Source organism: Brettanomyces bruxellensis, chromosome 9, assembly GCF_011074885.1.
Source record: "Brettanomyces bruxellensis chromosome 9, complete sequence".
Lineage (NCBI taxonomy): Eukaryota > Fungi > Ascomycota > Pichiomycetes > Pichiales > Pichiaceae > Brettanomyces > Brettanomyces bruxellensis.
The window spans coordinates 3,273,541-3,300,905 of record NC_054690.1 but is presented as its reverse complement, the minus strand read 5'-3'; the positions used below and the strand labels follow the sequence as shown (position 1 = coordinate 3,300,905).

The window sequence follows — 27,365 nt, the reverse complement described above, 5'->3', positions numbered from 1 at the left end:
ATATTTTTTCAGAACGAGGTTAATGACAAAACATTAATTATAAGACTTTTATAATACAGTGTGATTCATATTTAAAATTTATCCGAGTACTATGATGTCTATGCTCTTAAATAATGTATCAAATGGTTTTAAGAAGATATTTGAAAAGCTGCTGAAACCAAAAGAGTAATTTTTTGTTGACAAATTTCCTAAAACCTTAAATTAGATGTTCCAGGAAGATAATGCGGCGGTTCCAAAGATTAAGAAGGGGAAGCAGATTAGTGCACCTACCGGATGAGAGAGAGAAAAAAAAAAATAAAAAATTACTGTGTTGAAAAAAGAATTGACATCGCCAGGAAAATAAGGGTCCGTCTACTATTCTATTCCTATTTATGTTTAATTAAATATAATTAAAGACTTGATACGCCAGAGAGGGCGATACCTGATAAGCAAACCCTAAACTTTAAGGAGAACGATTCCAAATGAGTTTATCTATTAGTCCATTTAAAGTGAAAGCAGTATATAGCTGGGGTGGGCAGGATAGATCTAAGGATCTTGGTTTTATAGAAGGTGATATTATTGAGGTGTTGAGGGTAGGTCAAAATGGACATATCTATTATGGGAAATCATTACGGACAAAGCTATTTGGAAACTTTCCTTCTAAATATGCTAAAGTTCTGCATATACAGGAAAGTTCATCATCACACAGTTTGAATGGGTTAAAGAATTCTGCCCGTTTGGACAACGAAGCATACAGCAGGATGAATGCATCTACACCATCTCTTCACACAATTAAGGCATCCTATTATGATAGCCTTCGTTCAGATTCGCAATTGTCGTCGCCCGAAAATTCTGAGATATTTTCCTTAAATCATCAAAGTTACTCATATTCGGATTATGAAGACCAAAAGGTTAAATCAAATACGAAGACAGATGAAGAAGTTTTAAGCCAACTTCCACCAGTTCCACCAAAACATAGAGTCAAAGCTAGTTGTTCTTCTCTTGATTCGTCGGCTAGTTTGTCTTTGGGCAAAGAAGCTCGCTCCTCATATGTTCAGCAATTGCTTAACTCAACTAGCTCTGCGGACACAAACAGCTCATCAGCATTCGGATATTCAGATTTGAGTGCGACGTCCGCCGGCTCTTATACGAGGCACAAGAACCAGAGGAACAGTTCCATTATAGATCAAAACAAAAATAAAAATGTTGCTAAGCTGTTCGACGATACTGAAAATGAGAACCACGCGGGCTTTTTCAAAAAATTGCTTGGGCGGGATAAAAATCATAAGCCTTCTTTGGATGAAAAGATATTTAGGAGCTCGCAAGAACAACTCACAGATCGGGGTATGGAAACTTCTAGCATACCTATGAATCTGTCTAAGGATTTGGAATTGAGGGAACAAAAACTTAATAGAAAGAAACTAGATCACGAGTTAGATAGAGTTAAGTCATTATCAGGAAGGGAGAGAGCTCGAAGAAAATCGCGTGCACTTCAAGAAGAGCCGGGTCTGATTCTGCAACCACATAGATTTCTCAGCAATGTGAATAAGAATGAGCTTATTTCTGAAGTAAAGCATAACTTCAGTTTGGATTCAACACCATTAGCTCACGTTGATCGTTATATAGATGAAATACCACCAGAGAGATGTATTGATTTGGACGCAATGGTACATCGACGTATTGAGATCCATTTTAAAACGAGACTTGAAAGAACGAGGGCTGTCTATACATTTTTAGCAACAAAATTTCAGCTTGTTGAATCTCCAGATGAAAAGCTTAGTACAAAGGTTATGCCAGGTGCGGATTCACTAAAGGAAATTCTATTTTCTAGGAAATGTACGGCACATCAACTTACATGGCTTTTCTTCTTGATGGCATCTGCTCTTGGCATTGATACAGAAATCATTCTTGGTCATTTCAAGAAGCCGTTTGAGTATGATGATCCTTCCTCTTCGACACGGAGGGGACTGTTAACATTGAATCATTCCTGGGTATCAGTGCTACTAGAAGGTGAGTTTAGGCTAATTGATGTGGCATTGGGAAACCCAACGAATACTGTTGTTGCCAACGATCTTTCATTGAATAGCGGTTCAATCCTGGAGGAATATTTCGATTTTTATTTCTTGGCAAAACCTTTGGAACTCATCTATACTCATGTGCCTTTGCACGTAGACTGTCAGCATGTTGTGCCACCACTCGATCCATTGGCACAGCTTGCTTTACCACCATTATATCCATCATTCTTACAAAGTGGATTACGTCTTTATAAATTCAACCAGGCAATGTTCAGACTTCAGGATTTGGAGGTGATCAATTTTGATCTTGAAATACCATCTGATTTTGAGATTAAAGCAATGGTACAGCCACTAGATGAAGATAACTACTCTGCGGAGAAATCATTCGTTCAAGTTTACTGGAAATCTGGAAGAAGGTTGGCAAAAATTAAAACAGTGTTACCTCCAAACTGCTCAATAGGATTTCTCACTTGCTATGGAAGGGCCTCTGTAAGTGAATCTGATATTCAGGATAAAGGCCATTATAGTTTAAAGACGTTCAGGGATAATTACAGTAATTTCTCATTGCTAGTTTCCATTCCATGTTTTCACAAAGGAAAATTTAATGAAGTTGATTGGTGCCGCATCAATCCATTACCAGTATCAATATCATTACACGATATTTATATCAAGGAACCACAAACATACAATCTTTTATTGGGAAGATCATACACATTCAACATAAAGGTTTATTCCAGAGCTGAGGGTCAAATCTCGGAAGAGTTTCGGTGTATGCTAATTGCACCATCGGGAGAATTTTCGGAATTTCAGAAGATTGTAGATGAGGTGTGGGAGGTCAGAAAGACTTTAAGAGAATGTGGGGAGTGGAGGTTAGTTGTCCCAAATGAAAATACAGGAAAATGGCATGTATATTCAAAATGGTACTGTGAGTGAATTTGAATATGTTCAGAATATTTGATCGCATTACCGTTATCAATGAAACACGTGGGGAACATATCCATCAAACTCTTTATATATAGAATTTTGCATCTTAACTTCAAGCTTAGAACGACAAAACATCACATCTGTTTTAACGTCATTAGCATTTTAATTATTCTAATACCTCTGAAATACACAATACAGACGATAAAAAACAATTTCACCCATTACTCCAATTAGTTTATTAGAAAAAATATCTGCAACCTAAAACCCCCAAAAGAAAAACGTATATTATAACGCACGCATGCTAGAAAGGCGAAGAGCGAGTAAAATTTAATTAAATATATTCCGCCTACGTGTTGCAATCTCGTCTAACTCTTGTGACCTTAAAAATTTGAGGTTTCATTCTCGGAAGTATCCAAGTGTTCAGTCATTGAACGTGATACGGATGCTCCTTCTTGGCGAACAACTTGGTTAGTTATACTAACTGCCTCATTTTGTTCTTGCTCCAAAACATCGTTATAGTGTGGAGGATGAACCGGAGGTAGATCGCTAGTACTTGTGCTTACCGAACTAGTTTTCCTGGATATAATACCCTTACCCAATCTTTTTTTAAAGAAACCTAGCCGATCTTCTTGTATTGTCCGTAAAGTAATGTCATCTTCATCATCAAGATCCGCATCTGTAAATTGCGCCGGTGTTGCAATAGTTTCATGAAAGTTTGGTGGGAAATCACCATTTCTCAAGTTGAGATCTATGGGGTCCAAATCACTGCTTTCAAGCAGAACGTCTTTATTGAACTTAGTGTACATGGGAGGTGGAGTTTCACTGCCTTCCAAAGGACCAAAGCCCCATCTTTTCACGTTAGCCTCTATGAAAACATAACCCATCTGGCCAATGTTAACCTGAAATTTACACTTTCCGATTGCACCTATGGTGGGATAGAGTTTAAAATGTTTAGGCATCCTAATATGGCCGCCAATTTTTGTCTCAGATAGTCTTTTCCCATTTCTGGTCCAGAAAATTGTTCTGCTATGAGTGCGGATACCACAACCGACAACATCACCACGCTGAAGTTTTGGGAATGCAACCAATCCATTCTTTATGGACAAAGGACATGGATCACAGAAACGGCGCGATCCTGTAGAATCATAGCAGATAGACCATTTCTGTCTTCCTGGAAGTCTAAAATATGGATATGGAAATGTAGAAATACCTATGGAAACCGAGCATGACTCTTCATTATTTGGATAATCATATAACTTTGTTTCAAAATAATAGACATCATTTTCAGATGGTATTGGAAAATTTGTCTGGACTGATAGCTCCTGCTGGTCTTGCATAAAATTAATCTCCGTTTTATTTGTCACCTTAATTTGCTCCATACATGCGACATTTGGTTTAAATTCCCAGGCTTGAACACCCTTTTCTTGTATCGTTAATGACTGAGAAAGCGTTAAATCACAAGTTAGAGGGGGATTTAACTTTACAAAATCCTTCGACTGAAAATATAGTTCCTGGTCATTCGGAGATAATTCTTGAAGAACACGAGCATCCAATTCTTCATCTAAAGCGGCGTCATCCAAAGAACCAGGAGTATCATTTGTCAAAATCAGACGCCCCCTAGAGAAAAGAAATCTTAACACAACCGTACACGAAGCGATGAATATAAGCATGGAAAAGCCTGCTCCAATACCAAACATAACAAAAAAAAATACGGTTTCATCATCAGACGGGGTATCATTTTGCCCAACTTTAAGCGGCCTGATATCATCGTTATTATGAATTCCCTGAGTCATGGCATCATACCGCGAAGAGTACGAACTTTGGACATTTTGGTTGATTTCGGAAGAAACATACTTGTTAAGAAAAGTGCCATCCACTTTTGCTAACAGAAAAATCACGGACGTTAATGTACATTTGATAAAAGACGAAGTCATTCTTACGCAATACAGTAGTATTTTCAAACAACCGTATGCTCCAAAAGCAATCCAATTAACTCTATGAAAATGTATATTTATAGCACTTGAAGGTTTATTTGAAACAAGAAACAGAAAGATGACGAAAAATACTAAACATGTGTAATAAAAGAAGTAACTTTGTTGAGGCACATGATGATAACATACCGAAGCTAGGGGCTCGTTCATTTAAAAAATACCGCTAATTTTTTTCCCCCATGTTCTGAAAGTTTTGGTGTACTGAGGTAAGCTAAATGCTAAACTCGCCGAATTTAATGCCGGAAGAAAGTACTACTGAGGTACTGTACACTTGCAATCACATACAATGCCCAGTCTTAAAGAATTATAGATGCAAGAATCATTACAGACACTTGAATACATTTAATAATGTCTGATAGATATATAAAGGAAAGAAAGGTTGGTGAGGGAACGTACGCTGTTGTGTATTTAGGAAAACAGCTATCCACGAACAAGAACGTGGCCATAAAGGAGATTAAAACAGGTGGATTTAAAGATGGTCTTGATATGTCTGCAATAAGAGAAGTCAAATATCTGCAGGAAATGAGTCATGAAAATGTGATTGATCTTGTTGATGTTTATGCTGATTCAGGAAAGAACCTAAACTTGGTGTTAGAATTTCTTCCGTCTGATTTGGAGGTTATTATAAACGATAAATCCTTGATGATTGTCCCGGCAGACATTAAAAGTTGGTTATTGATGACCCTCCGAGGAATATACCATTTACATAGAAATGGAATTATGCATAGGGACTTGAAGCCAAACAATTTGTTAATTTCTCCTACGGGACAGCTTAAACTAGCCGATTTTGGATTAGCTCGTGCTTTCGGAGGTCCAAATGAAAAATTCACCTCAAATGTGGTTACAAGGTGGTATAGAGCCCCGGAACTTCTATTTGGAGCGCGCCACTACGCTGGAGGAGTGGATATATGGGCTGCAGGAGTTATATTTGCTGAGCTCATGCTACGTACACCTTATCTTCCTGGAAAAGACGATAATGATCAGGTTGTGGTAACATTTCGGGCATTAGGTACTCCAACAGAAAAGAATTGGCCAGGTGTTTCGATTTTGCCCAACTACAACAACTTAGTCATGTATCCGCCGCCTTCTCGACAGGAACTTCGAAATCGATTTCCGGCTGCTACAGAAAGTGCTCTTGATTTACTTTGCGGAATGTTGACGTTGGATCCTAATAAAAGGTTGGATGCAGGACAATGCTTAACACACAAATACTTTGTAGAGTTTCCAAGGCCTACTCCGGCATCGAAACTCCCAAAACGATCTGAAAGGAAGGAATCCAAAGATTAGGCTTGATTTAGAGTATACCTGTCACGTGACAAATATTAAAGAAATTTTTCCCCGCCTAAAAATTTTTTTCTATTAAATTTCAGGTAAGAAGAGATCAATATATTTTGCCATCAGTTTACTGGCTTTGCAAACCTGCGGGCGAAACTTGCGTTTAACAAATAGTTTGAATCCAATACTAAGAAAGCAATTATGAGTTCTTACAAGTTCACTTGCAACAGTTGTTCCCTTGCGTTTCCAACTGGAAATGATCAAAGGCAACATATGAAGACGGAATGGCATAGATACAATTTGAAAAGAAGGGTGGCACAACTTCCACCTATATCTGAAGATTTATTCAACAGTAAGGTTGCAGGTTTGGGTGATGCGATTTCTGAAGATGAGGACGAGGAAAGAAATTTAAGCAAAAAGGAAAAAAGAAGAAGGGCAAAAGAAGCACTACTTGAGAAGAAGAACAAACTTCTTGCTTTAGCTAGAGATAGAATAGCTGGAAGGGGTGGACTTGCCAGAATTGACAGCGATGGTAAACTTGTTGTGGAAAGAAAGTCGGTTGCAAACGAGGAGACAAAACTCAAACAAGGAATCGAAAAGGAAGAAGAGAAAATTTACGGAAAGGATATTCATTTGACTGAGGAGCAATTAGAAGACAAGTTATTTGAAGAAAAAGTTAAGAGTAAAGTGGACATACCTTCAGACACATGCATTTTTTGTAACTTAAAATCCAAGGATTTAAACTCAAATGCAACTCATATGTTTAAGAAGCATGGACTTTACATTCCGGAGGAGAAATATCTTATCGATAAACTAGGGTTAATAGAGTATCTTGGCGAAAAAGTTGGATTTGGTAATGTGTGTCTTTATTGTGCATATCAGGGGAAGAATCTTGAAAGTGTGAGACAACATATGATCGCTAAGGGACATTGTAAGATACCGTATGATACTGAGGATGAAAAGCTTGAAATATCCAAGTTTTACGACTTTTCCACAAGTTATGCAAATGATACAAGATCGGATGAAAATGTGGAAGCCGATGATAATGGACAGAACTCAGAGAATGACGAGGACGTAGTTTATGCCAGTGAGATTGGGTTACATTTACCTAATGGCCTTGTCGCAGGAAATAGGTCAATGTCCAGAATTTGGAGGCAGAATATACCTCCCGAGAGATTTCTTGATGAAGGTCAAGGTACCGTAATGGCTGCAGAGACCAGAAATCTTGCAGCTCAATATGGTAGGGCTGCTTATAAACAATCCAAGAGAAGTTGGAGGAGTGAGAAGAAAGCGCAAGACATGAATGAAAGAAGAAAGGCCAAGTTTATCAACGTGAAGCCTCACTTCCGTGATGAGTTATTGCAGTGACCAGTATTATTTTTTTAATTTTGAAGATCGTGTAAGGTTACTATATAGATAGAAATGCACGCATGGTACAAATATTTGGGTTTAATTTAACAGTGTCTGTACAACAATATGTATAGTTCGAAGTACTTTTAGATTAATTGAGTTAATGCTTTTTGGTTAGTAACATGTCCAGTCACTGTTTGGCCGATTAATTCGCCTGAAATCGCATTACATGCAGTACCATGTACAATTAGCTAAATGATGAAAATTTGTTTTCCGGAACGCGTCTTATGGTATTTACCTATATTTTTTTTTGTGTCGTACCTCAACACTACATAACATACATGCTTTTTCTCACTTCGAGTTTCACAGCTAATAGAAACGGTATCGGCCATTTGGTGGACTGTTTGTGATTGATGCAATGTCGTATTATGATATAGATGATATATTAGCGGATTCACAGGTAAGTCATGAATTAACGGCTTCATAAGAACATGCTAATATACTAACACGTTTGTTATTTTATAGAAACTCCCGTGTAAGTTCAACTTCAGCATTCCTGGTTTGGGCTATCTAAATGGCAGACCAGGAGAACCGATAAAAGAGGATAATAAGGTTGAGTTACCGCTATGGCTCGCAGAGATTTTGGCCATTTGTGCAGCACAAGGCGATGATACTGCTAATTCAGAGGTGGAGAACAAACAACCACAAGCATTTATTCGGTTGATTGAGCCGGAATTCTTTTCCAAACAATTCTTAAACTTTATCAAATCAGATCCACTACGGATAAATCTTTCTCCTTACAATTTTTACTATAAGATTGTTGGCAAATGGTCATACATGTTCAATGACACAGAGTTGACCGATTTGATTAGTAAAATGTTTGTCTCTCGGGCTAGCGAGATAAATGCGCTAAGTTACAAATCAAATGATCAGTTCAATGGTGATAACCAGGAATTTTTGAATAGTTTAGAAAACTCAGAGCGGGACCTCTTCAAGATAAGTCATACTTCGTATAAGGATATAAAAAATTGGTTTATTGAGAAGCAGTGAAAAGATATGGAACACTTACGTTTGAAGTCGTTCATGTTATCAATTTCCATATGCTTTTATATAGAATAGAAAATATATATTTGAAAAGTAATATTAAAAGAGCCTTTCAACTGGGAAGAATAAATAGTTTCTGTTTGATTGCGAGGAGTCAGATGCTCAAAATTACAATAAATTTTAAATTTCAGGTTTAACTGGTTAAACAGAATTTTTAGCCTGACTCGAAAATAAGAAGAAAAAGGAGAAAAAAATAATCTTCTGCTTGTAATCAGAGATCATAAGTGATTAACACAAAAGAAGTAAAGTAGGAATAACGGCATAACTATCAGATTCAACTCTCGCTGTTATAACACCACAAATCATGCCTGGAAACGACAAATCTATCCTTGTCCTTATTTCTGGCAATGGAACAAATCTTCAAGCACTAATTGATAACTGCAAGTCAGGAAAAATTCCTGGAAAGATAACACATGTGATATCATCTTCAGCGAAAGCATACGGCCTTGAAAGGGCATCCAAGGCAAATATTCCAACAACTGTGCATAGATTATATACATACTACAAGGGGATTTCGAAGGAAGATAAGGAGAACAGAATTAAAGCAAGAGCAAAGTTTGACCGGGATCTTGCTACATTAATATTGGACAAGCTTGGAAAGCCCGATTTAATTGTCTGTGCGGGATGGATGCTTATTTTATCGAGTGAATTCTTGAAGCCTATGGAGGCAGCAAATGTTCCAATTATTAATCTTCATCCAGCACTTCCAGGAGCGTTTGAAGGAACTCATGCCATAGAAAGATCCTGGGATGCAGGCCAAAAGGGTTTAGTTAATAAGGGTGGTTGTATGATACACTATGTTATTGAACAAGTGGATAGAGGTCAACCTTTAATAGTAAAGGAAATACCTGTAATTAAGGGGGAGACAGTGGAAGATTTTGAGGCTAGAATACATGCCCAGGAGCATGTTGCTATTGTGGAGGGAACTATAAAGGTGCTAAAAGGATTGGATGCCTCCAGAAATTAGAAGGAGCATGTAACTATAATTTTTACAGTATACAAGACATCATATTGTCTTATTATATCTACAGGGCGTAACTCACAACATCAAAAAATAGTAAAATTGATAAGTTCAGGAGGGGGTTTGAATCTGCAAAATTACACTATGAAAGAATGAAGCATTACTTATATGGCTTAACACGATCATCAATCTGTTTCCATGGCGTCAGATGGACCGACAGGCACTTCATCCTCCCGCACAACATCAACGAGATCAAAAACATCTTTCTTTAAAACAGCAGTTGTACCTCTTGCGAATTTGTAGTTTCTCTGTTTTTGCTCTCTCACATTTGGAGTCAAATAGTTACGGTATAACTGAGCATCCTTACCCGTCTCCATCACACACATATCGACATTCGAACCGGAACCCAAGTCATTGAAAATACCAGCTTGAATTGCAGTAGCACAAAGATCCATGGCTTCCTTTTTGGTCATTTCCTCCCTCCAGTCCCGTTCTAACACTGCTATGGCTGCTAAAGAGCCAGATCCCAATGACATATAGTAGCCAACATCAGTAGAACCATGTGCTTGAACAGAGAAAAGATGTGGACCAGTAGGATCAACACCTGCAACGATAAGATATGCTCCAACATAACCTTGGTATCTAAATAGATGTTGTTTAAGCATTTGCATTGCTGACACAACTCTCGGTTCTCTGTTCATGTACAGTGAGTGTAATTCTAAGTTTGAAGATATTAATTGTGTAACCATTTCTGTATCTGCTGCCGTACCTGCACCGGCACACCATATTTTAGGTGCTATCTGATGTAACTTTTCGCAATTTTTATCTGCAACTATCGGACCTGTCGTGGCTCTTGTATCTGCAGCAATAACAACACCATTCTTGAACCTGCAACCGACAATAGTCGTACCTGTGGATGTTGCCTTCGGAGGTTTGAAGCCAGCCTGATTCACTAAATACTGATTTCTTTTGTAATTGTCAAATGTCAATCCAGCCATTGCTATATCCTTATTTATGTTCCGCCTGATACCTAACAGAAATGTTTGGAATAGAAATAATAAACAAATCACTCGTATGAAGTTTCATCCATCAGTTAATATACTCCAAGTGGTTTTGTATCATCGGTTCGCGAACCTTCGCCACTAGAAAAGTAAATTCTGCAAAACTAGAAAAAAAAAAAAAAGTTCAGGGAAGGGGAAGGAGGTCCACCATGAATCAACTCGACAAACTGATAACATAGTATGCCTTGATAAAGACCCTGAGATTGTTGCCAATTTGCTAAGAATATTTTATTGTATACATCAAAAGCTTTTTTTGTTTGAATACTCAGCACCTAAAATTTTATATTAAAATGGGGATTTGCATATCTTGTCTTCGGTCTGACGATGAAAACGTCGATCAGAATGTTGATGAAAACACACCATTGATGGCAGACAATGAACAGAACCAGAAACAAACAGAAGAAGAGCTTCGTTTAGAGCTTCGGAACAAGGAGCTTAACAACATCCTCAATTCTGCAAACGATCATCTTATAGATTTGGGCTCTTTCATACAACAGGAATCACAGAGCTTTCAGCAACCAATACCGTCTCAATCATTCCAGCATGGCGATACAGAACCTAGCACAGCATCATCGGTTGTAATGGAGCAGCAGAAATCTATGCAACAGCCGCAAGCTGTCCAGGATATGACCATGTCCAATCTGAGTCACGTAACAACAAACACGGTGAATGCTTCAAGTGATATTATTAAAGTGGAAGTGGAAAGCCAACAACATGCGAAGGATGAGGTTGATAGAAACTTGAATGCGCTTAAGAGAAGACTAGGTCCTGAAAGACTTGAGAAGCTAACTGCCATAGATACATCAAAAATAGGTCCCTTAGTTGCTACATTAGAGTAAGAGCCTTCGCACTTGAAAGTAACGCAACGGGACACGGGTATGTTCTTTTTATTTTATAGCACAATTCTAGCCACGGTGCTCAGTAACTATTAAAACTACCGGGCTATAGTATATACATATACAATACAAATCTATTAGTACATCGCATTACAAATCAAGCGACCTTAACCCAAACCTTCACTGATTCTTTAAAAAATTGATTTCCATCTTTAATAACGGTTTCATCTGCAGTATTCGTTACAGTGGAAACAGTATCCGGCGAGTCACTGGCCTTGTGAGATGCAGATCTTGTAACAACGCCATCTTCGGAAATTTTGGCATCGGCTGCGACTTTTGCAACTAAATCTTTAGCTTTCTCCTCTTCAGTTTTCTTTTTCTTTAATGGGAATGGAACCTTCAGCTGGAATTCAAAGAGGTTAAGTCCAAGACCCAATTTAAACTCAAACTTGCAGGCCACAAACTCCCCATCATCATCGTCGTCGTCATAAGATATAGAAAGCGGCTGGGGTTTCAAAATTTCTTTATTGACCTTCAGCTCGGTAGTATATTTCTCGTCAATGATTCGATTTTGTAGTGAAACAAGAACAATCAATGGTTGCCCTATTATTTCTTCTGCTGGAATCGTTATTGAGTAAGTTGATCCACCAATAGTAGAATTTCCAGCAGGTTCAATCATACAATGTTCAAAATATTCCGTCACATCAGAGCTGTAGGAACTATACTGGCGAACAGCTGAGGAAAATGTAAAGCGCTTAATAAAGGCCGTAATATCATCAACAGCCTCCACATTCTTGGCCTTTTCGATGTCATGCTTTCTAATGAATGGAATAACATCTTGCGCAATAATTGGTGAAGGTGCTGCCACCACGGTTTGTGGAGGAGCAGTGGTTTGTTCAACTTTACCACTAGTAGTATAATCTTCCTCTATCTGTGAAATGATTTCGTCCGTTGGAAAATCTTCCTCCGAAGCTCCTTCAGCATGACGTCTCAGATATTCGGCCTTAATCTGGGCCTCGATCTGCTTTTGCTTATTGCTTTTCCTGCCACGTCTTTTTGGAAATGGGAATATACTATCCGGGATGACTATCTTCCTTTTTAACTTTGGCTTCTTCTCCTCTTCTTGCTTCTTTGGCTTAGATATTGCAGGTTCTTGCTCCACGATATCATCCGTAACCTTACCTTGCAAACCGAACTTATCCATCTTTTTCTGAAAGTATGTCTTCAAAGTAATCGCATCCCGGTAAATTGCACTACCCGCTGCATTGTACGTTGTCGCATTCAAAAATATGAGTTCAACATCATCTCGGAAACTCTGAATCCCTGCAGCACCATTTTTATACCGACCTGCTTTTAAATTTTCTGCAACATCATTAAAACACATGCCCTTTTTAATGACTTTATAATAATCTGGATACTCGTTTCCGTCAACTGGATTCATAAAAGGTATCGATAACTTGAGACTATTCTTATGATGTGAAGATCTGAAGGCAATAACCGACCGCAAAATCTTGTTCAAGTTAGACGTGTGATCCTTCTGTTCGAACAAATCAGAAGCAGAAGATTCCTCAGAAGGTTTGACGGGAGAGGTGGTCAATTCTGCTTCCGTATTTGCGGTGGAACTTTCATCACCAGAAGACTCTGCCTTAACTGCAATATTATCATCCTTAGAAGAAGGCCTTTCCTTTCTGTTTTCTTCTGCAAATTTCTCACAGTGAATCTTCGCAAATTCAAAGAGATGATGCGCGTCTTTTGCTATCAGACTATCGACTCCATTATAAGAAGCTGCATTATCACTCATCAACTTGAAATATTGAACAAATTCATATAATGTTGGTAAATCGGCCGACTTGGTTTTCCTTGGATTGGCTTTTATTTGAATCTCGTGAAGTGATATTGGCTGACTGATTATGTCATAATAATCTGGAAACTGCCGTTTTGGCGGAAGCTTCATGAATGGACCCGCAATATATTCATCAGTTTTTTCATCCTTGAGGTTAATTGCCCCGTCGATTGTAGAGGAATAGATTTCTTTCATCATCTTCTTGGTAAAATAATCATCTTTATGAATGGTGGTCTCTATCTCAACGTTTTTTAGCGCGTCTTTCGTGCCACGATGGATTGTCAACGTAACGGCTGGTCGTCTTCCCCTTGGCATTTTCAAAGATACGAAAGAAATTTATTTATATGCACAAATTGAATAAGCTTTTCCCACCTGTTCAAACCCACTAAATCCTGCCTGGATTTCTATCGTAAATAAACTGGAGAAACACTTGATGAGACAAATTAAAATGTATTTTTTGTAGTACCACTAAGCAGGGGAGGGGAAAAAATTTACGGAGATCATACAAATATTGATTACCTAAGCGGCAAAAAGCAAACTCGGTTGGTAATTAAACTTGTATTTTATTTTCTTATGAAACAGAGAGACTGCATTGAATTCCTCGCAATGAAAATAGTCCGAAAAGAATCAAAAGTTTGTGGGGACCAATTAAAGGCTTTTAAGTTAAAAACAACCAGGTACATACTAATACAACGGAAATCAGGTGACATAAAATAGCTGTTAGGTATGGCAAAATACGAAGTAAGTATTTCTTTTTTCTTTTGAAACTAGGGTGCTTTCCATAAAATGTGTTTAGAAGTACTAACTTTCATTTCAACTGAAACAGGTTATTGACGAAGATCCAAAATTCGGTAAAGTGGTCAGATATTTTCGACCAGCTGATTATGCATTATGGGGAGGATCGGCTGCGGGTGCTCCATTGCTTCTTTATTTGATGGAACAATATGAACCTGCATCTGGAAGAACATTTAAAGCTCCACCAGCAACCTTTGTAAGGGCAGCAGGTTTGATTGGAGTAATAGGAGGTTTTATCCTAGCATATAACGAGTCCACAAAAAGATTTTGGGGTCTTTCCGAGAATAAAAGAGAGGTTCAGAAAGATAGGTATGAGGTGAAAAGACTTTTATCTCAGGGGAAGAATCCTTATGGTGTTGAGAAGTCGTCTTTAACACCATATCTTCAAGATGTTGCTTCAAGAAACTCAAACCACTCTCAGTTGCTCCTCTCAATGATACCTTGGTTTAACTTTGTCAACCATCCAAATCATGGTGTCGATCTAAAGAAGTATTATGAGGTTAGGGATGGAGAGGAGAAATGGGAATTTAAGAATCTGGTTCCTTTGGAAAAGATTCCAGGCGTTAAAATGAACGAGAACTAGGACACAGATTACTTAGTTACACATATATGTATTCGCAAATCATTTATTTATTTATTCATCGACTACTTTTTTTTATCAAGTAGAAAACTATGTTTTCTTCCACTTTAAATTACATATGCTTTTTCAAGTAAAATACATTTGAAAGCTTTATAAAGCCACCATGAAGAAAATAAGACTCTGAAGTAATCATATCATCTGGAATGATTTATAAATGATTTATAGCATGAGACCCAACGGAATATATATTTCCATCAGACATGATCAGATGGATGGATGAATCGTATACCAAGTCACCGGTTTGTTATCGAAGGCGTTTCGACAGAAATCTATAAATCAACGAGCTTCAAACTGAACCATACGCTTAGTTCTAGCTTTATATAACACTCTATGACCACACTCTTTGCATCTAACCGGCTCCTTTGGGGATAGAGTGAATGTTGCGGCACATTGAGCACATATATATTTGCAGCCATAATTCTTCACACTTTGTATACCAGATGCAGCATTACCAAGATTGGTTGCCGATGGTGGCACAAATCCTTCTCTGCTTGACATTTCTATTTACTGTATGTGTGTATACTGTTAAGATTCTTAATTCAGTGGAAATTATGTAAAGTGGTAGGTATATATAAAAAGAGTGAACCTTTTTTTTTTCTAGAGCTAAAATTTTTTATATTTTTCTTCCCATCCTCGCTTTAGATATCGTCAAATAGATCTCAGTTCAAGTTCGGTTCAACTGAAAAATAAGTAAAGAACGTAACGGGGTATATATCTATATTTCTCTAAAAGGGGGAATCACTGGGAAAAGTTTTAAAACTAAAGGTTGCAGATTAAATACAAAAAGCATATATATAGATTCACTTTCGTTTGAATTCAACTACTTTGGCGCTATAACAGACATGTCCCCCACCTGCGTGCGATGTGTACAATTATAGAGAAACTTGCGTTTCCAATACGACCCAAGAAACCCATAAGGACTTGTTTATTTAATCCTAGGTTACCTTTTTCGAAGCCGCTATGCTACTCCTTTTCTAGAATATCATTCAATTTGTTCAGAGCTGTGCATTTCGAGGCTCATAAGTTAACTTCAGGTCCGAACACTTCGGACCGAATAGTTTCACAAAAGGTTACATCAGTGCCAGAACAGAAATTGAAAGATATTGTCTCTGAAAAAGAGCGGATAGTTGCCAATAAGCTTAGAACGGAAATTATTGCGCTTACAATTGGTAATGGTAATACTAGCCATCTTACTTATATTCCATCCGATTTTCATCGCATATTTAAGGTGTACTGGGTAAAAAATATGCCGAAAGGTTCCGCAATGATGAAGAAGCTCAATAGCAGATACTTTTTGGGGCAAAATGCACAAATTAGAAGTGAAGAATTACAAATTTTTGTTCATGAACTAGTAAGGTTCAAGTATATCAATATCTCCCAGAAGATATCTTCGTTCTTGCTTAAAAGTATTGTGAACAATACTTCTTTTCGCATAAATAGTCTTGGGATATACAATGATTTGATTGACTTTTTCAGTTCATCTGGAAGAGACAAAGTAGTAAATACTGTTTTTAACAAGATGAAGGTTTTGAATGTCAAGCCGAGTGCTATGACATACAACATTTTGGGAAAAAACTATTTGGCGACCACTGATTTGAACGTTGAAAGACTGCAAATATGGAAATCCATTATCTTTCAAATGAATGCATTGTCAATAAAACCCGATTTGGTTAGCTGGTACATAACATTAGCCCTGTTAAAGCCGGGATCAGTGATTAAATCCTCTTTTGAAAATGTGATGATTAAAGCAAACTTGACATATTGTCCAAAATTTAACGATATTAAGTTGGTAGATATGATTGACACCAATGCAACAACAGAACAAATTATTGAATATTACAACAGGCAACAGAGAACATTTCTTGATGTCAACTGCATGAATACCGTGATTTTTCAACTATTACGTAAAGATAGCTTCCACAGAGCTTGGAATTTTATGTGTTCAGAAGCATCACACAAAAGCATATCCATTTATCCATCATGTTCAACAGTTTCGGTATTTGTTAAGTACTTCAGAGTTAGTGGTAACTTGGAGCAGATAATAAGGCTATTGAACACTTTCCGATGTAAATATGGACTTGTGAATTATAACTGTCACAGGACTGTTTTAGCATATCTTTTGAAGTTTCCTGATGGGAGTCTCCCATTTTGGTACCCCCTCATTGTGAAATACTTTCTTAGGTATGACATCACATATGGATTGGGTCGTCATAGATATCTGAAGTCATTGGTATCTAACTTTGAGCTGAAACTAGAACAGAATTTCCCCTATACTTCACAAAAAAATAGTTCAAATCTGCTTTGCAGCATCAAACTTAAAGGATCGACGAAATTTGAGGATATGTTCTTTGCGAACATGAGACGTCTTTTTGTCAAGGACAAGAGTCTAGAAGGTGGTGCTAAGAAAAACAGTTTATTTAAGGGAAATCAGAGAAAATTTTCTGATTCAAGTAATAATATATTTCATGAAGGTGAATTAGACTTCTCGCCGGACTATAATATTGGGAAACACGAGGATTGGATAGAAAGTATTATATCGAAGTCAAGGTCCCAAATTACCAAATGAATGATCATCATAATAATAATACTCACACATACATAACATTCACAGTCGGATATTAACGTTAAGAAGGATCGCCTTCCCTTCTTTAAATCTTTCAACTTTTCACGACATATGAATGCGATCGAATTCTTACATATCTATCTTGTATATAATGTGGTGCCAAAGTTAATATCGGGCCATGTAACATCTAATTTATACGTTACAAAGCATAGCCATGCGTGCAATTACCGCCATAGAATGTACTGATTATTGTTAAATGGATGTCCACCGTTCTAATGAAACTCAAAGGAGATAACCTTTCAACATCTAACAATAACCACGAAAACCAGACTTCAAGCAAGAAGAGACTAATATATTAATATTTATCAATATTTACATCTGATCCGATAGGTTTGTGAAGAATTAGACTAACTATTATATTGCCCTAAATATTGCCTACGTAAAACCACACACCATGAAACGGACAGGGTCACATTTTACTGGATCCGGAAATTTACAACGCGTGGATTAGGGTTTGTTAGAATTTTTTTTTTCTATCAGCAGAGAATAACATAAAAATAGAAGCTTATTGTTGATGTTTAAAATGGGGAAGAAAAAAAAAACAATAGAAATTTCCAATGTTGGAACGCGTTAATGGTTAGTCCCGAATTTTCATTCAGGCGGGAGAAAACCTGATTGAGCAATACAAAATGGGTTAAAAAGGAATTTGTAAATGAATGTGCTTGCAGGTAAACCCAGTCGCATACCCAGTCGCATAGCTGGCTTGTAACTGATGGGCACTGTCTCGTTGAACTAATAAGTATAATACGTATAGTTTTAAAATTAAAAAAAAGCAATTTAATAATCGGGTGTGTACAGAAATAAATGAAAGATATATAACCCTTGAAGATGGGTATCGCTTTTATAAATTCAATTAATGGGATCAGCTTGGATTGATCGGCTCTAAAAGGCAAAAAAGGCACATATACAATGATTTTTTTGAAGGTGGATAAAAAAAAAGTGATAACCACAAAGTAGTCTTAGCAATGAAAGGAGCCGATAAACACAAAAACTTTTATCAAGGGAAAGTAGCGGTCGGGTTCCGCCGGCACCGTTAGTGTTATCAAGTCTAACACTAAATAGTTTACCCAATTTCATTGAAGATTTAAAGCTACAGCAGATTGAATCATTAGGATTGCTAATATTTGAGCGGGTTTGATGTATGAACCCCTATGCTAACCCTATTAATAAAAGTTGGCAAAATGCGCAACAGGAAAAAAGGAAAAAATGGGAAAGGAAAAGTCATGTAACGCGTGTGGCTCTAATTTACTGCTAGGAAAATCTATCCAATGTAAATGTTCACTATAGATTACGCGGAAGAGCAAATCAACGAAGAAGTAAATTTGTGATAAATCATTCACATACACAATTTTAATGATGCCCAAATTACTGCAATGATAATCATCAAAGGTTAAAATAGAAAGGTACATATTAAATTTCCTGTGTAAATCTCCATCATAGCATTGTTCAGTATGTAAGTTAAGATGAATATAACGAAGGCTTGACTAAGGGTTTTAACCTGTAACCTTCCTATTTTAGCCCTTGGCAAGCAAACTGTGCGGAACAAATCAGAAAAGCACGCGAAAAAATGAGCTGGAAATGGGTTGATGGTTTGGAAAAAAAAATAAAGGGTGAAAGCTATTGCATTACAGGTAGCCTATTTTCCTATCATTACTTTTTTTTCCCTTTCCCTTTCCTGGCGACGGTTCCATTTTCACCAGCAATGCCATTTGATTGTGCTGCTACTTCTATTTTTCACGTAGTTTTTGAACACAGCCGGCTGAAGTTAGTAACAAATTTTTTTTACTCTGCCTCCTCTTCAAGTAAAATTTTCCCGTTTGGACCCACCATTTGCACTCACAAATTAGATATCGACTCCTTCATCTCGGATAGTTTATAAGTGTGCTATTCTACTCTACAGGGTTGAGGTTAATTATCGCACCGAGCGTATATATAAGCGGAAGGGATTGATCAGCTCTTAAAAGCTTTTTAACACTTACTGTTTTGACTCCAGCAGAGCGTATGCTGTTTTTCTTTAAAGTGATATTTAACCAAGTCTGAAGAAAAGCGTTTTAAAAGAGGCAAATCTGAGCATCACAATATAAAATCGTGAGGTGGTCCCATTTTCACTTTTATGCTCGCTATCTGTTGGACTGTCTGCTTTGTTATAATCACTTTGCTTCATAAGAAAGAACTCTCCGAAATTGAGAGCTTCGAAAATTTCTGAGGGTAATTGTTATCCACAGTATGATGACATCAACTCCACCTGGAAATAACACAAATTATAAGAATTACGCGTCTTCTTCGTTATTGTATAGTGATGGACTTTCGAGCAATTCCAATGCGTCAGATCCGTTGAATTTTGATCACGAGCAATTTTTTGCACAAACCCAAGACCAGTCCCAACAAAATGAGCAGCTTGCAGATTCCAATGATCTTATGGATTTCGTTCCTATTTCAAATAATATAGATACCACAAGTACACTACAATTTACCGGACAAGGCTTGGATGCTATTAACGGTCAGACGAACGGAGCTTCTGCGATCAGATTTCCCGAATCATTCTCCAATTCCACCATTTCATCGCTAAACTCAATGGCAAATCAGGTGAATCCATCGGCATCTTCTTCCTCCGTAAGCAATAACAACAATTATGCCATTAATGGTAATCATACACCTCTGCGCGCTTCCACAAGTCCCACGGGACTTCGGAGTAAGTCAATGATTACCATAACCACAACACCAATACAGACACAGACTCGGGCTGATGGTTTACTGACAACCCCAAGGAGACGCAGAGCCATTTCAAATGCAAGTAGTATACGCAGAATATCAAGATTAGCCGAGAAGTCGCCAATGAATGGAAATAATCCTTTTTATACTCCTCCATCATTCTTATCACCAAAAATTCACAAGCATCGGAAGCAAACTTCTATCTCTGCATCAATTTCTTTGAGCCACCTTGACACTGATTTTCAGCTTCAGCAACAATTTCAACAAAGGCATGCCGTTGGCTCTCCGATAACAACGCCGTTGAGAACACCGGGTGCATCATTAGACGGGTCACATGATGGCTTAGTGGATCCAGAGGATCGGGAATATAATCATTACGGTGATTCATCTGGCCCTTTTATCGCACCTTCGCTGCTTATAAAAAGCAAAAGCAACGTGGGTCTAAGTTCAACGGACTCAAAGTTTGGTGGAAAGCTTTCAGATTTGGAAGCATACTCCCAGAGGCGAAAACAACTACAGTTGCAAATGCAGATGCAGCAGCAGAAGGAAACACAAATTCTTCAGCAAGCCAATGGCCAGCACAAGAAGTCGAGTTCAACACCTTCAGATGAGGAGTTGTTACAAGCTTCTAATAACTTCATCAATCCGGAATTTTTGGAAAATCCTCAAGATATCATGCTCTTAATTGATTCCAACAATGTGGAAGATGCATCAAAAAGAAAAAATGGAATAAAGCAAAAATCTAGCTACCCGAACTTGAATTATGGATATGAACTTCAGAGAACCCAAATGATGAATAATCGACTCCCGCGCACAAAATCCATGCCACCGAGGAACGTTTTGAGTAATGGCCGGTTGCCACAACGGGGGAGTCGTTTCAGAATTACTCGCTCTAGATCTTCGATGAATTTGAGTGAAATCGCTGCGTCGAAGGAGGCCAAGAATGCAGCTTTGCGTAAAGCATCGGTAGGACAGCATCAAAATTTCCCAATTTCGGAGTATCCTGAGGTGGATGTTTTACCTACTGAAATGCAACTTGAGCAGTCACCACCAACTGATTTAAGTGGAGCCACATCGTCGTTGTCAAGTAATGTTTACACTGACGGAGTTAATCCACTGGATCAATATCTAACACCACCTACGACGGCATCATCAAAAGAAGGTACAAAAACTGTCACGTTTAAGACGGAGGAAGAGCAGGAGGAAAACGATACTAGCTTGGAGAAGACATCGAAAACGCACTCCAAAAGAAGTAAAAGGCAGACAAAAGCAAAGTCTAAAAAGGCAACGACCCTCGTTCTTACCGATTTTGAAAGGTCAAAATTGGATTTACCACAACAATCTGCTCGTTCCAAATCTAGATCTAGGAAAGGTGGAAATGATAGCAAGAAGATTCATGAATGTCCGTTGTGTCATTCAAGATTTCAGAGACCTGAACATGTCAAACGGCACATGCGCTCACATTCTTCTGAGAAACCATTTGCTTGTCCGCAACCCAATTGTAACAAACGCTTCAACCGGAAGGATAACCTCAAACAGCATTTGCGCAAAATCCATGGTCTGAAGGGGTGACTAGATGGTGTATTGACACAGCTCATGAGGTGCCTGCTCCTATTACTTCTTTCTTACCCCTTTTTTTTTACTTGCATTCGGTGTACTTTTTGCATTTGCATTTAGCTTCCATGTTAACTTTGCTGTGCTTTATTTAAAGCGGAGTAGTGTCTTCATCGTTAAACGCTCATACTCTATTATTATTGCACTTACTTTTTTTTCCCCTCGCTTCTTTTTCAATGTTTACTACTTCCATTCAATCTTACAGAACAAACATAGATTTAAGTGGATGGACCGGTTGTGTGGAATGGCATTCATATATTATGGGGAAACTGTAAACAACATAGAAAAAAGTATATGTATTTCGATACGTATTATCATTTGTTGCTTTTTCTTCTTTCCAGGAAAGATAAAAATAAAATTACACTGTCATAAATTTAAATCCCTATTCAATCGATAGAAACAAATAAACACAAAATTGATGGAAAGGAAACAGTCATATCCATATTCAATCAAACTTCCAGACATCATCCGTTATTCACAAAGCATCTCTTATTTGGGCATCAACTGGCATATCTGTAACGTCTACAGATGCAACCACATTAGACTTATGGAATTCTTGTTTCATAACTGTGGCCAATCCGTAGAATACAGCATCAACAGTAAATAATATTGCAAGGGCAAGTAATGACGTGCTCTTGCAAAGTAGACTCAAATACTGGATAACAGCGTAAACTATGTAAAACAATGTTCTTGCTAAGTTTGAATCCAATGACTGCACCAAGGATATGAACTTATCTGGAACTCTAAATATTTTCATCAAGAATGGAATCTCGACAAATGCAAGTAACACACCTTGCACGATAGCAAGAATCGCAAACACTATAACCACATTTGCATGAAATAGATTCGCTATACCCAAAGCAATTGAGATGAAAATCATAAATATTCCAAGCCATTGACCATATATACTGTTAAAACTCTTAATGTTAGTAATTGAAAAATGGTTGGTTCATACATGTGAAGTGTTTATATTTGATGCATACCTGAAGTTACGAGATTGAAGGTCGGCTTTGAAGCCCGAAAACTTAATATAATCCGTAAGCGCCATTTTCTTCTTTCCTTAATGCTCTTATTTCTCGAGAAGGATAGACCTAGTTTTCCTAATGTTCTATCAAGAATGCTTTTTGGCTGTATTATGGTCTAAATTAAAGGCTTTTTATAGAAAAAAGAACAACAAGAAGTAATTGAGCTTGACAGGAAGAAGGCGACCATAAACCCAACTTTTTTTAAGTAAATTGTGGTTACCTGGCCATTTGTGCGGGAAAAAAAGCGCACACAACTAAGTCGGGTCGATGGCGTCGCTAACGTGTCTTCTTTTTTAGTAGTATCCGTGCGCGGGGGATGATAGGCTATGAGTAAGGCTCAGTGGTACGAGCAGGAATTATTATATAATAATATACGTAAATGATTGAGGGATATCCATCAGCATTGAATGAATATACGAGCAGCCTATTTATTTACTTGTTAATTCCAAGTTTTACTTATTTTTTTGTAATAATTAATTCTGAGAGCGTTGTCCTCTCAAATGCTAAACGATATCAGATTTTGAATAGTTCAAATTCATATACATCAATGACGGAAGGCTCAGGCGAGGATCACAACAGAAATACTGCCAAGGAGAACCATGAATTCGAAGATGATGAGGATGATGAGTTTACTGCAACCCTTGAACAGGTTGGGGTACTTCCTCGGTTTTCTATTTGGCCACATATGCCATCTATAGATTACGATCCCAAGAAGATTGCAAAAAGGCTTGTCACTGCTGCTGCCTACTATTTCCCCGATAAGTCCAATGTCGAAGAGATTTTCCAAGATAAAAAAGATAACATAAAAAGCCTTTGCATGAATTTGAGTGAATCTTTCACAGAAATTGTTGATTCTGCTATTCGTTATCCTGTTGAAGATCTTAACATAGACGATGAAGAAGCGGTAGAGTTTATCCCTGTTGTGCAAGGCAAATCACCGAAACAAGATACGCCGGTTCCTTCTGGAGTTGAGATGATCAAACAAGTCTCTATGAGTAAAATATCTTTAGCTGATGATCGGCTGGTAAATTATGATCACCTCACATATCTTACCTTTGAGCAGTTTAAGGATCAGAAGTTTTTGAGGGATAGAATCAAAAAGATCTTGAAGCTCGATTTATCCCCATTAGATCAGCGCTTTTTAATTCAGAAATTGATGTCCAGAACTTATCGAGAGAAGAAAAAGTATACAGAGAGTCCTTTTCAATATAATGACGATCACTGCAAAAAAAATGGAAATGGGGTTGTGGATATGGATGGCATGATTGATAATGATGATGAACATGCCAGTAATTCGGATGAGGTATTTTTAAGTGATGAGGCACTACGGCCAAACTATTTCAATAAGGATAAAATGATTTTCGGATGCAAGCATTACCGGACAAATTGTAAAATTGAATGCCCAGTTTGCAAAGGATGGTACCCATGTCCACATTGCCATGATGCAGTGATCAAGACTCACAAACTTCAAAGAAGGTTGACGCGACATTTTTTATGCATGTATTGTAATACTCCACAGGATCCTCAACAGTACTGTGCGAATTGCAATAAACCGTTTGGTAGGTACTATTGCGACAAATGTAAACTTTGTGATGATGATCCAAATAAGCACATATATCATTGCGATAAATGTGGAATCTGCAGACTTGGACTTGGGCTCAACAAGGATTATTTTCATTGTGACAAATGTAATGTTTGCATATCGATTGAGCTACGTGACAAGCATGTATGTATCGAGAATTCGACACGTTCAAACTGTCCCATTTGTGACGAGTATATGTTTAACTCCTATAAAACGGTGGTATTCATGTCATGTGGTCATCCAATACATCAGGCCTGTTATGATATGTATACCAAGCATTCATATAAATGTCCATTATGTTCCAAATCTATTGTGAACATGAAAGCTCAGTTTCGAATTTTGGACAAAGAGATCGAGCAAACGGTGATGCCAGAGGAACTCAGTAACTGGAAGGCACTTATAAAGTGCATTGACTGTGGTGGTCGATCAAAAGTTTCATATCATTATCTTGGACTACGATGCAAACATTGTGGCAGTTACAATACCATGCAGGTGAAGCTTTTAAAAAATGGGGATGATAAAGAGTCGTGGGACTCTAACCCTAATTTTGTTAAAGAGCAACCGCATACAGTTAAGAATGAACTTGATGAAAACTTTTTATTTGAGAAAAAACGTGATGATGAGGTTAGCAGAAATGATTCCATAACTAATGGATTAGATCAAATTCATGCAGATAAGCCGAATGAAGATGCGTTTGGAGATTCATATGTGAGGAACTTTGTTTGTGTAATTAACAGATTTGAAAAATACCCAAGCATTAGTGAAGCATTCAAGGATTGGATGAGGACATCGATGCCTGATATGCAATAAGCTTGATGTAATGATTGTATACAATCTATCTCTGAAAGTGCTCCTTATTATGAACTTGCTATAAAAAATGACTTTGAGAGTAAAATGATGTGTTGGTGAAATTCAAAAGTAGAGAGTGTATATAAATTAATAGCGTGAAAAATCGAATATATTATGCAAATATTAATGAACAGATCAAAAAAAAATCAAACGATGAGGATATTCTATTCTATTTTGTGAGATGGCGACTTCGAAGACTAGCTATAGGAACATTGAGTATCCGACTCCTTCTGTTTTTATCAACAGTATTGCTTACAGAAGATGGCACGCTTTCCTCAGAATTGGCCGTTGTATAATTTCCCGATTTTGCGTCCAGATTCGGTGTTCCAGCCCTCGAAGGTTTTATATCAGCTGATTTTGAAGTCTCAAACTCCGACATTGAAGTTGCTGAGTTTAATTGCTTATGCAAAAGCAGTGAACGTTTTGACGATGCCGAACTCAGTCTTCTCGAATATCGCGGTGTGAGTTTTGTGGTTGTTTGGGTTCCATCATCTAATGATACTCTAGAATGTCGAGTGGGTGAATTATCGTCGTTAAGTGAATATGATCTAAAGTTTCTTCCCGACATAGAGGAAGTTTTGGCGGGTGAGGTGATAGTTGAAGTAACACCCAAAGGTGATGGAATCTCAGATTGAGTTGAAATTGGACTCCTCCTAATTGATGTAAGCTCAGATACACTGACAGGTGGAGGTGCCCGCCTATTTACATATCCATAATATCCGTCAGATGAATGACCCGTGCCTTCGGAACGGAAGCTAATACCAGATGAATTGCGAAGCGTTGTCAACCCTAAAGCTTCCGCACTTCCCTTGCTATTTAATTTCCATGCGGAAGCAGGACTCGATTCAAAATTATCATCTTCGAAGTCGCTCGAAAGTGAAGAAGAAATGGAGTACTTTCTATGTCTAAAAGTTGGAATAGCATCAATTGATGGCCTAAGCCCCGAAGTACTTGAGTTCGAAGTGTGTGGCTGATGATCCTGTGACTTGAATTCTTGCTCCACCGCATTTTTCGGAATCTGTTTTTTCAAGGCTAAATATTTCTCTTTCGTTTCATAATCATAAACAACATCAAGTGCAGACCAACCTTCATTATTTACCATGGTATCACTTGCTTTAGCTGAGACTAGAGATTGAGCACAAAGCAGAAACCCATACTGAAGAGCCAAGTGTAGTGGTGTGTTCCCATCGTCATCAACAATATCTGGATATGATCCATTTTGCAACAGTATTTTAAGGCACTCCGGATAGTTTTTCAGGCAACATATATGTGAAGGTGTGTAGCCGTGGTCACCACGTTGATCAATGCAAACACTGAAGTATTCCAACAAAAGATGTAGAGTATGCCTGGAATTTCCCGAACAAGCCGCATGAAGAACTGTGTTCTTTTTGAAATCAAGCTTTATCTCATCTTCTGAGGTAATCTGGGTATAGTCGTTTGGAAATGTACTACCACTGCTTCCATAACTACTTCCACGCTTTCTTGAGCCTTGCACCGGAGTTACAGAATTATGAGATGATGATGCTTCTTCTTTTGTACTGTCGACACGTACCAGTAGCTGTCCTAATATAACCTCTGCAATTTCGTACCTATCATGAAACGCGGCATAATGAAGATTTGTCCATCCATTCTTTGGATCAATGTTATCGAGTAAGTCTGGATATCTTTTCAGTAACCTCGTAACTATAAAATAATTCCCGTTGATTATGGCCTTGCGTAGACGGATTGCTGGATCAGACATCTATTGTATGGTTCGAATGATTAAGCAAAGCTCTATTCCTGTTCAAATGCGGTTGAAGTTCCGATCATGCAATTCGTCTAGAAAGTGACGAGCCAGTAGCAAATGCAAAAGCAGTGGTGTTTGATGATAGCCTTCAAATTAATGTTGAATAACTAATAATTGCTAATTAAAATCAGGAGGTGCTGTGTGTAGAACTTCAAATCTGTGGAGCTCAACCTTATTAAATGCAGTCTTGTCGAGAATTGACAGTATAAAGGTTAAATTTAATACCGCACAGATCGAATCGGCCACACTAAGATTTAGTCTGCATTTTTGGCTGCTTTGTCAAACTTTATTTTTACCTTAATTTATTTGTCACTTTTCTCTATTTTTCCTCCCTCATCTTTTTTCTTTCCCTTTTTTTTTCGTCATCATCATATCATATCCACACCTTTCCAGCTCACTC

The 27,365-nt window shown here is 37.7% G+C and overlaps 15 protein-coding genes across 15 annotated transcripts; 10 read left to right on the top strand and 5 right to left on the bottom strand.

Annotated features, from left to right (window-relative positions):
* Positions 1-461: 461 nt before the first annotated feature.
* Positions 462-2,927, top strand: BRETT_003235 (uncharacterized protein; the record flags this gene model as incomplete). The annotated part of the gene is made up of 1 exon (XM_041281746.1): positions 462-2,927. One exon carries the CDS (start codon positions 462-464, stop codon positions 2,925-2,927), a length of 2,466 nt encoding a protein of 821 aa, XP_041139537.1.
* A 371-nt stretch (positions 2,928-3,298) lies between these two features.
* BRETT_003234 (uncharacterized protein) lies at positions 3,299-4,852 on the bottom strand (the record flags this gene model as incomplete). Its single annotated transcript, XM_041281745.1, has 1 exon — positions 3,299-4,852. One exon carries the CDS (start codon positions 4,850-4,852, stop codon positions 3,299-3,301), a length of 1,554 nt encoding a protein of 517 aa, XP_041139536.1.
* Positions 4,853-5,257: 405 nt separating this feature from the next.
* Positions 5,258-6,196, top strand: KIN28 (TFIIH complex serine/threonine-protein kinase subunit kin28; the record flags this gene model as incomplete). The annotated part of the gene is made up of 1 exon (XM_041281744.1): positions 5,258-6,196. The coding sequence occupies one exon, from the start codon at positions 5,258-5,260 to the stop codon at positions 6,194-6,196; it is 939 nt and encodes a 312-aa protein (XP_041139535.1).
* Positions 6,197-6,385: 189 nt separating this feature from the next.
* Positions 6,386-7,552, top strand: BRETT_003232 (uncharacterized protein; the record flags this gene model as incomplete). Its single annotated transcript, XM_041281743.1, has 1 exon — positions 6,386-7,552. The coding sequence occupies one exon, from the start codon at positions 6,386-6,388 to the stop codon at positions 7,550-7,552; it is 1,167 nt and encodes a 388-aa protein (XP_041139534.1).
* Positions 7,553-7,952: 400 nt separating this feature from the next.
* On the top strand, positions 7,953-8,584 carry BRETT_003231 (uncharacterized protein; the record flags this gene model as incomplete). The annotated part of the gene is made up of 2 exons (XM_041281742.1): positions 7,953-7,994; positions 8,060-8,584. 2 exons carry the CDS (start codon positions 7,953-7,955, stop codon positions 8,582-8,584), a joined length of 567 nt encoding a protein of 188 aa, XP_041139533.1.
* A 358-nt stretch (positions 8,585-8,942) lies between these two features.
* Positions 8,943-9,605, top strand: BRETT_003230 (uncharacterized protein; the record flags this gene model as incomplete). Its single annotated transcript, XM_041281741.1, has 1 exon — positions 8,943-9,605. One exon carries the CDS (start codon positions 8,943-8,945, stop codon positions 9,603-9,605), a length of 663 nt encoding a protein of 220 aa, XP_041139532.1.
* A 179-nt stretch (positions 9,606-9,784) lies between these two features.
* Positions 9,785-10,597, bottom strand: PUP1 (proteasome core particle subunit beta 2; the record flags this gene model as incomplete). Its single annotated transcript, XM_041281740.1, has 1 exon — positions 9,785-10,597. The coding sequence occupies one exon, from the start codon at positions 10,595-10,597 to the stop codon at positions 9,785-9,787; it is 813 nt and encodes a 270-aa protein (XP_041139531.1).
* Positions 10,598-10,950: 353 nt separating this feature from the next.
* Positions 10,951-11,499, top strand: BRETT_003228 (uncharacterized protein; the record flags this gene model as incomplete). The annotated part of the gene is made up of 1 exon (XM_041281739.1): positions 10,951-11,499. The coding sequence occupies one exon, from the start codon at positions 10,951-10,953 to the stop codon at positions 11,497-11,499; it is 549 nt and encodes a 182-aa protein (XP_041139530.1).
* Positions 11,500-11,653: 154 nt separating this feature from the next.
* BRETT_003227 (uncharacterized protein) lies at positions 11,654-13,654 on the bottom strand (the record flags this gene model as incomplete). Its single annotated transcript, XM_041281738.1, has 1 exon — positions 11,654-13,654. The coding sequence occupies one exon, from the start codon at positions 13,652-13,654 to the stop codon at positions 11,654-11,656; it is 2,001 nt and encodes a 666-aa protein (XP_041139529.1).
* Positions 13,655-14,065: 411 nt separating this feature from the next.
* BRETT_003226 (uncharacterized protein) lies at positions 14,066-14,717 on the top strand (the record flags this gene model as incomplete). Its single annotated transcript, XM_041281737.1, has 2 exons — positions 14,066-14,080; positions 14,166-14,717. 2 exons carry the CDS (start codon positions 14,066-14,068, stop codon positions 14,715-14,717), a joined length of 567 nt encoding a protein of 188 aa, XP_041139528.1.
* Positions 14,718-15,636: 919 nt separating this feature from the next.
* Positions 15,637-17,340, top strand: BRETT_003225 (uncharacterized protein; the record flags this gene model as incomplete). The annotated part of the gene is made up of 1 exon (XM_041281736.1): positions 15,637-17,340. The coding sequence occupies one exon, from the start codon at positions 15,637-15,639 to the stop codon at positions 17,338-17,340; it is 1,704 nt and encodes a 567-aa protein (XP_041139527.1).
* Positions 17,341-19,623: 2,283 nt separating this feature from the next.
* On the top strand, positions 19,624-21,681 carry BRETT_003224 (uncharacterized protein; the record flags this gene model as incomplete). The annotated part of the gene is made up of 1 exon (XM_041281735.1): positions 19,624-21,681. One exon carries the CDS (start codon positions 19,624-19,626, stop codon positions 21,679-21,681), a length of 2,058 nt encoding a protein of 685 aa, XP_041139526.1.
* Positions 21,682-22,198: 517 nt separating this feature from the next.
* BRETT_003223 (uncharacterized protein) lies at positions 22,199-22,771 on the bottom strand (the record flags this gene model as incomplete). The annotated part of the gene is made up of 2 exons (XM_041281734.1): positions 22,199-22,631; positions 22,707-22,771. 2 exons carry the CDS (start codon positions 22,769-22,771, stop codon positions 22,199-22,201), a joined length of 498 nt encoding a protein of 165 aa, XP_041139525.1.
* A 524-nt stretch (positions 22,772-23,295) lies between these two features.
* BRETT_003222 (uncharacterized protein) lies at positions 23,296-25,140 on the top strand (the record flags this gene model as incomplete). The annotated part of the gene is made up of 1 exon (XM_041281733.1): positions 23,296-25,140. One exon carries the CDS (start codon positions 23,296-23,298, stop codon positions 25,138-25,140), a length of 1,845 nt encoding a protein of 614 aa, XP_041139524.1.
* A 208-nt stretch (positions 25,141-25,348) lies between these two features.
* On the bottom strand, positions 25,349-26,920 carry BRETT_003221 (uncharacterized protein; the record flags this gene model as incomplete). Its single annotated transcript, XM_041281732.1, has 1 exon — positions 25,349-26,920. The coding sequence occupies one exon, from the start codon at positions 26,918-26,920 to the stop codon at positions 25,349-25,351; it is 1,572 nt and encodes a 523-aa protein (XP_041139523.1).
* Positions 26,921-27,365: the final 445 nt, after the last annotated feature.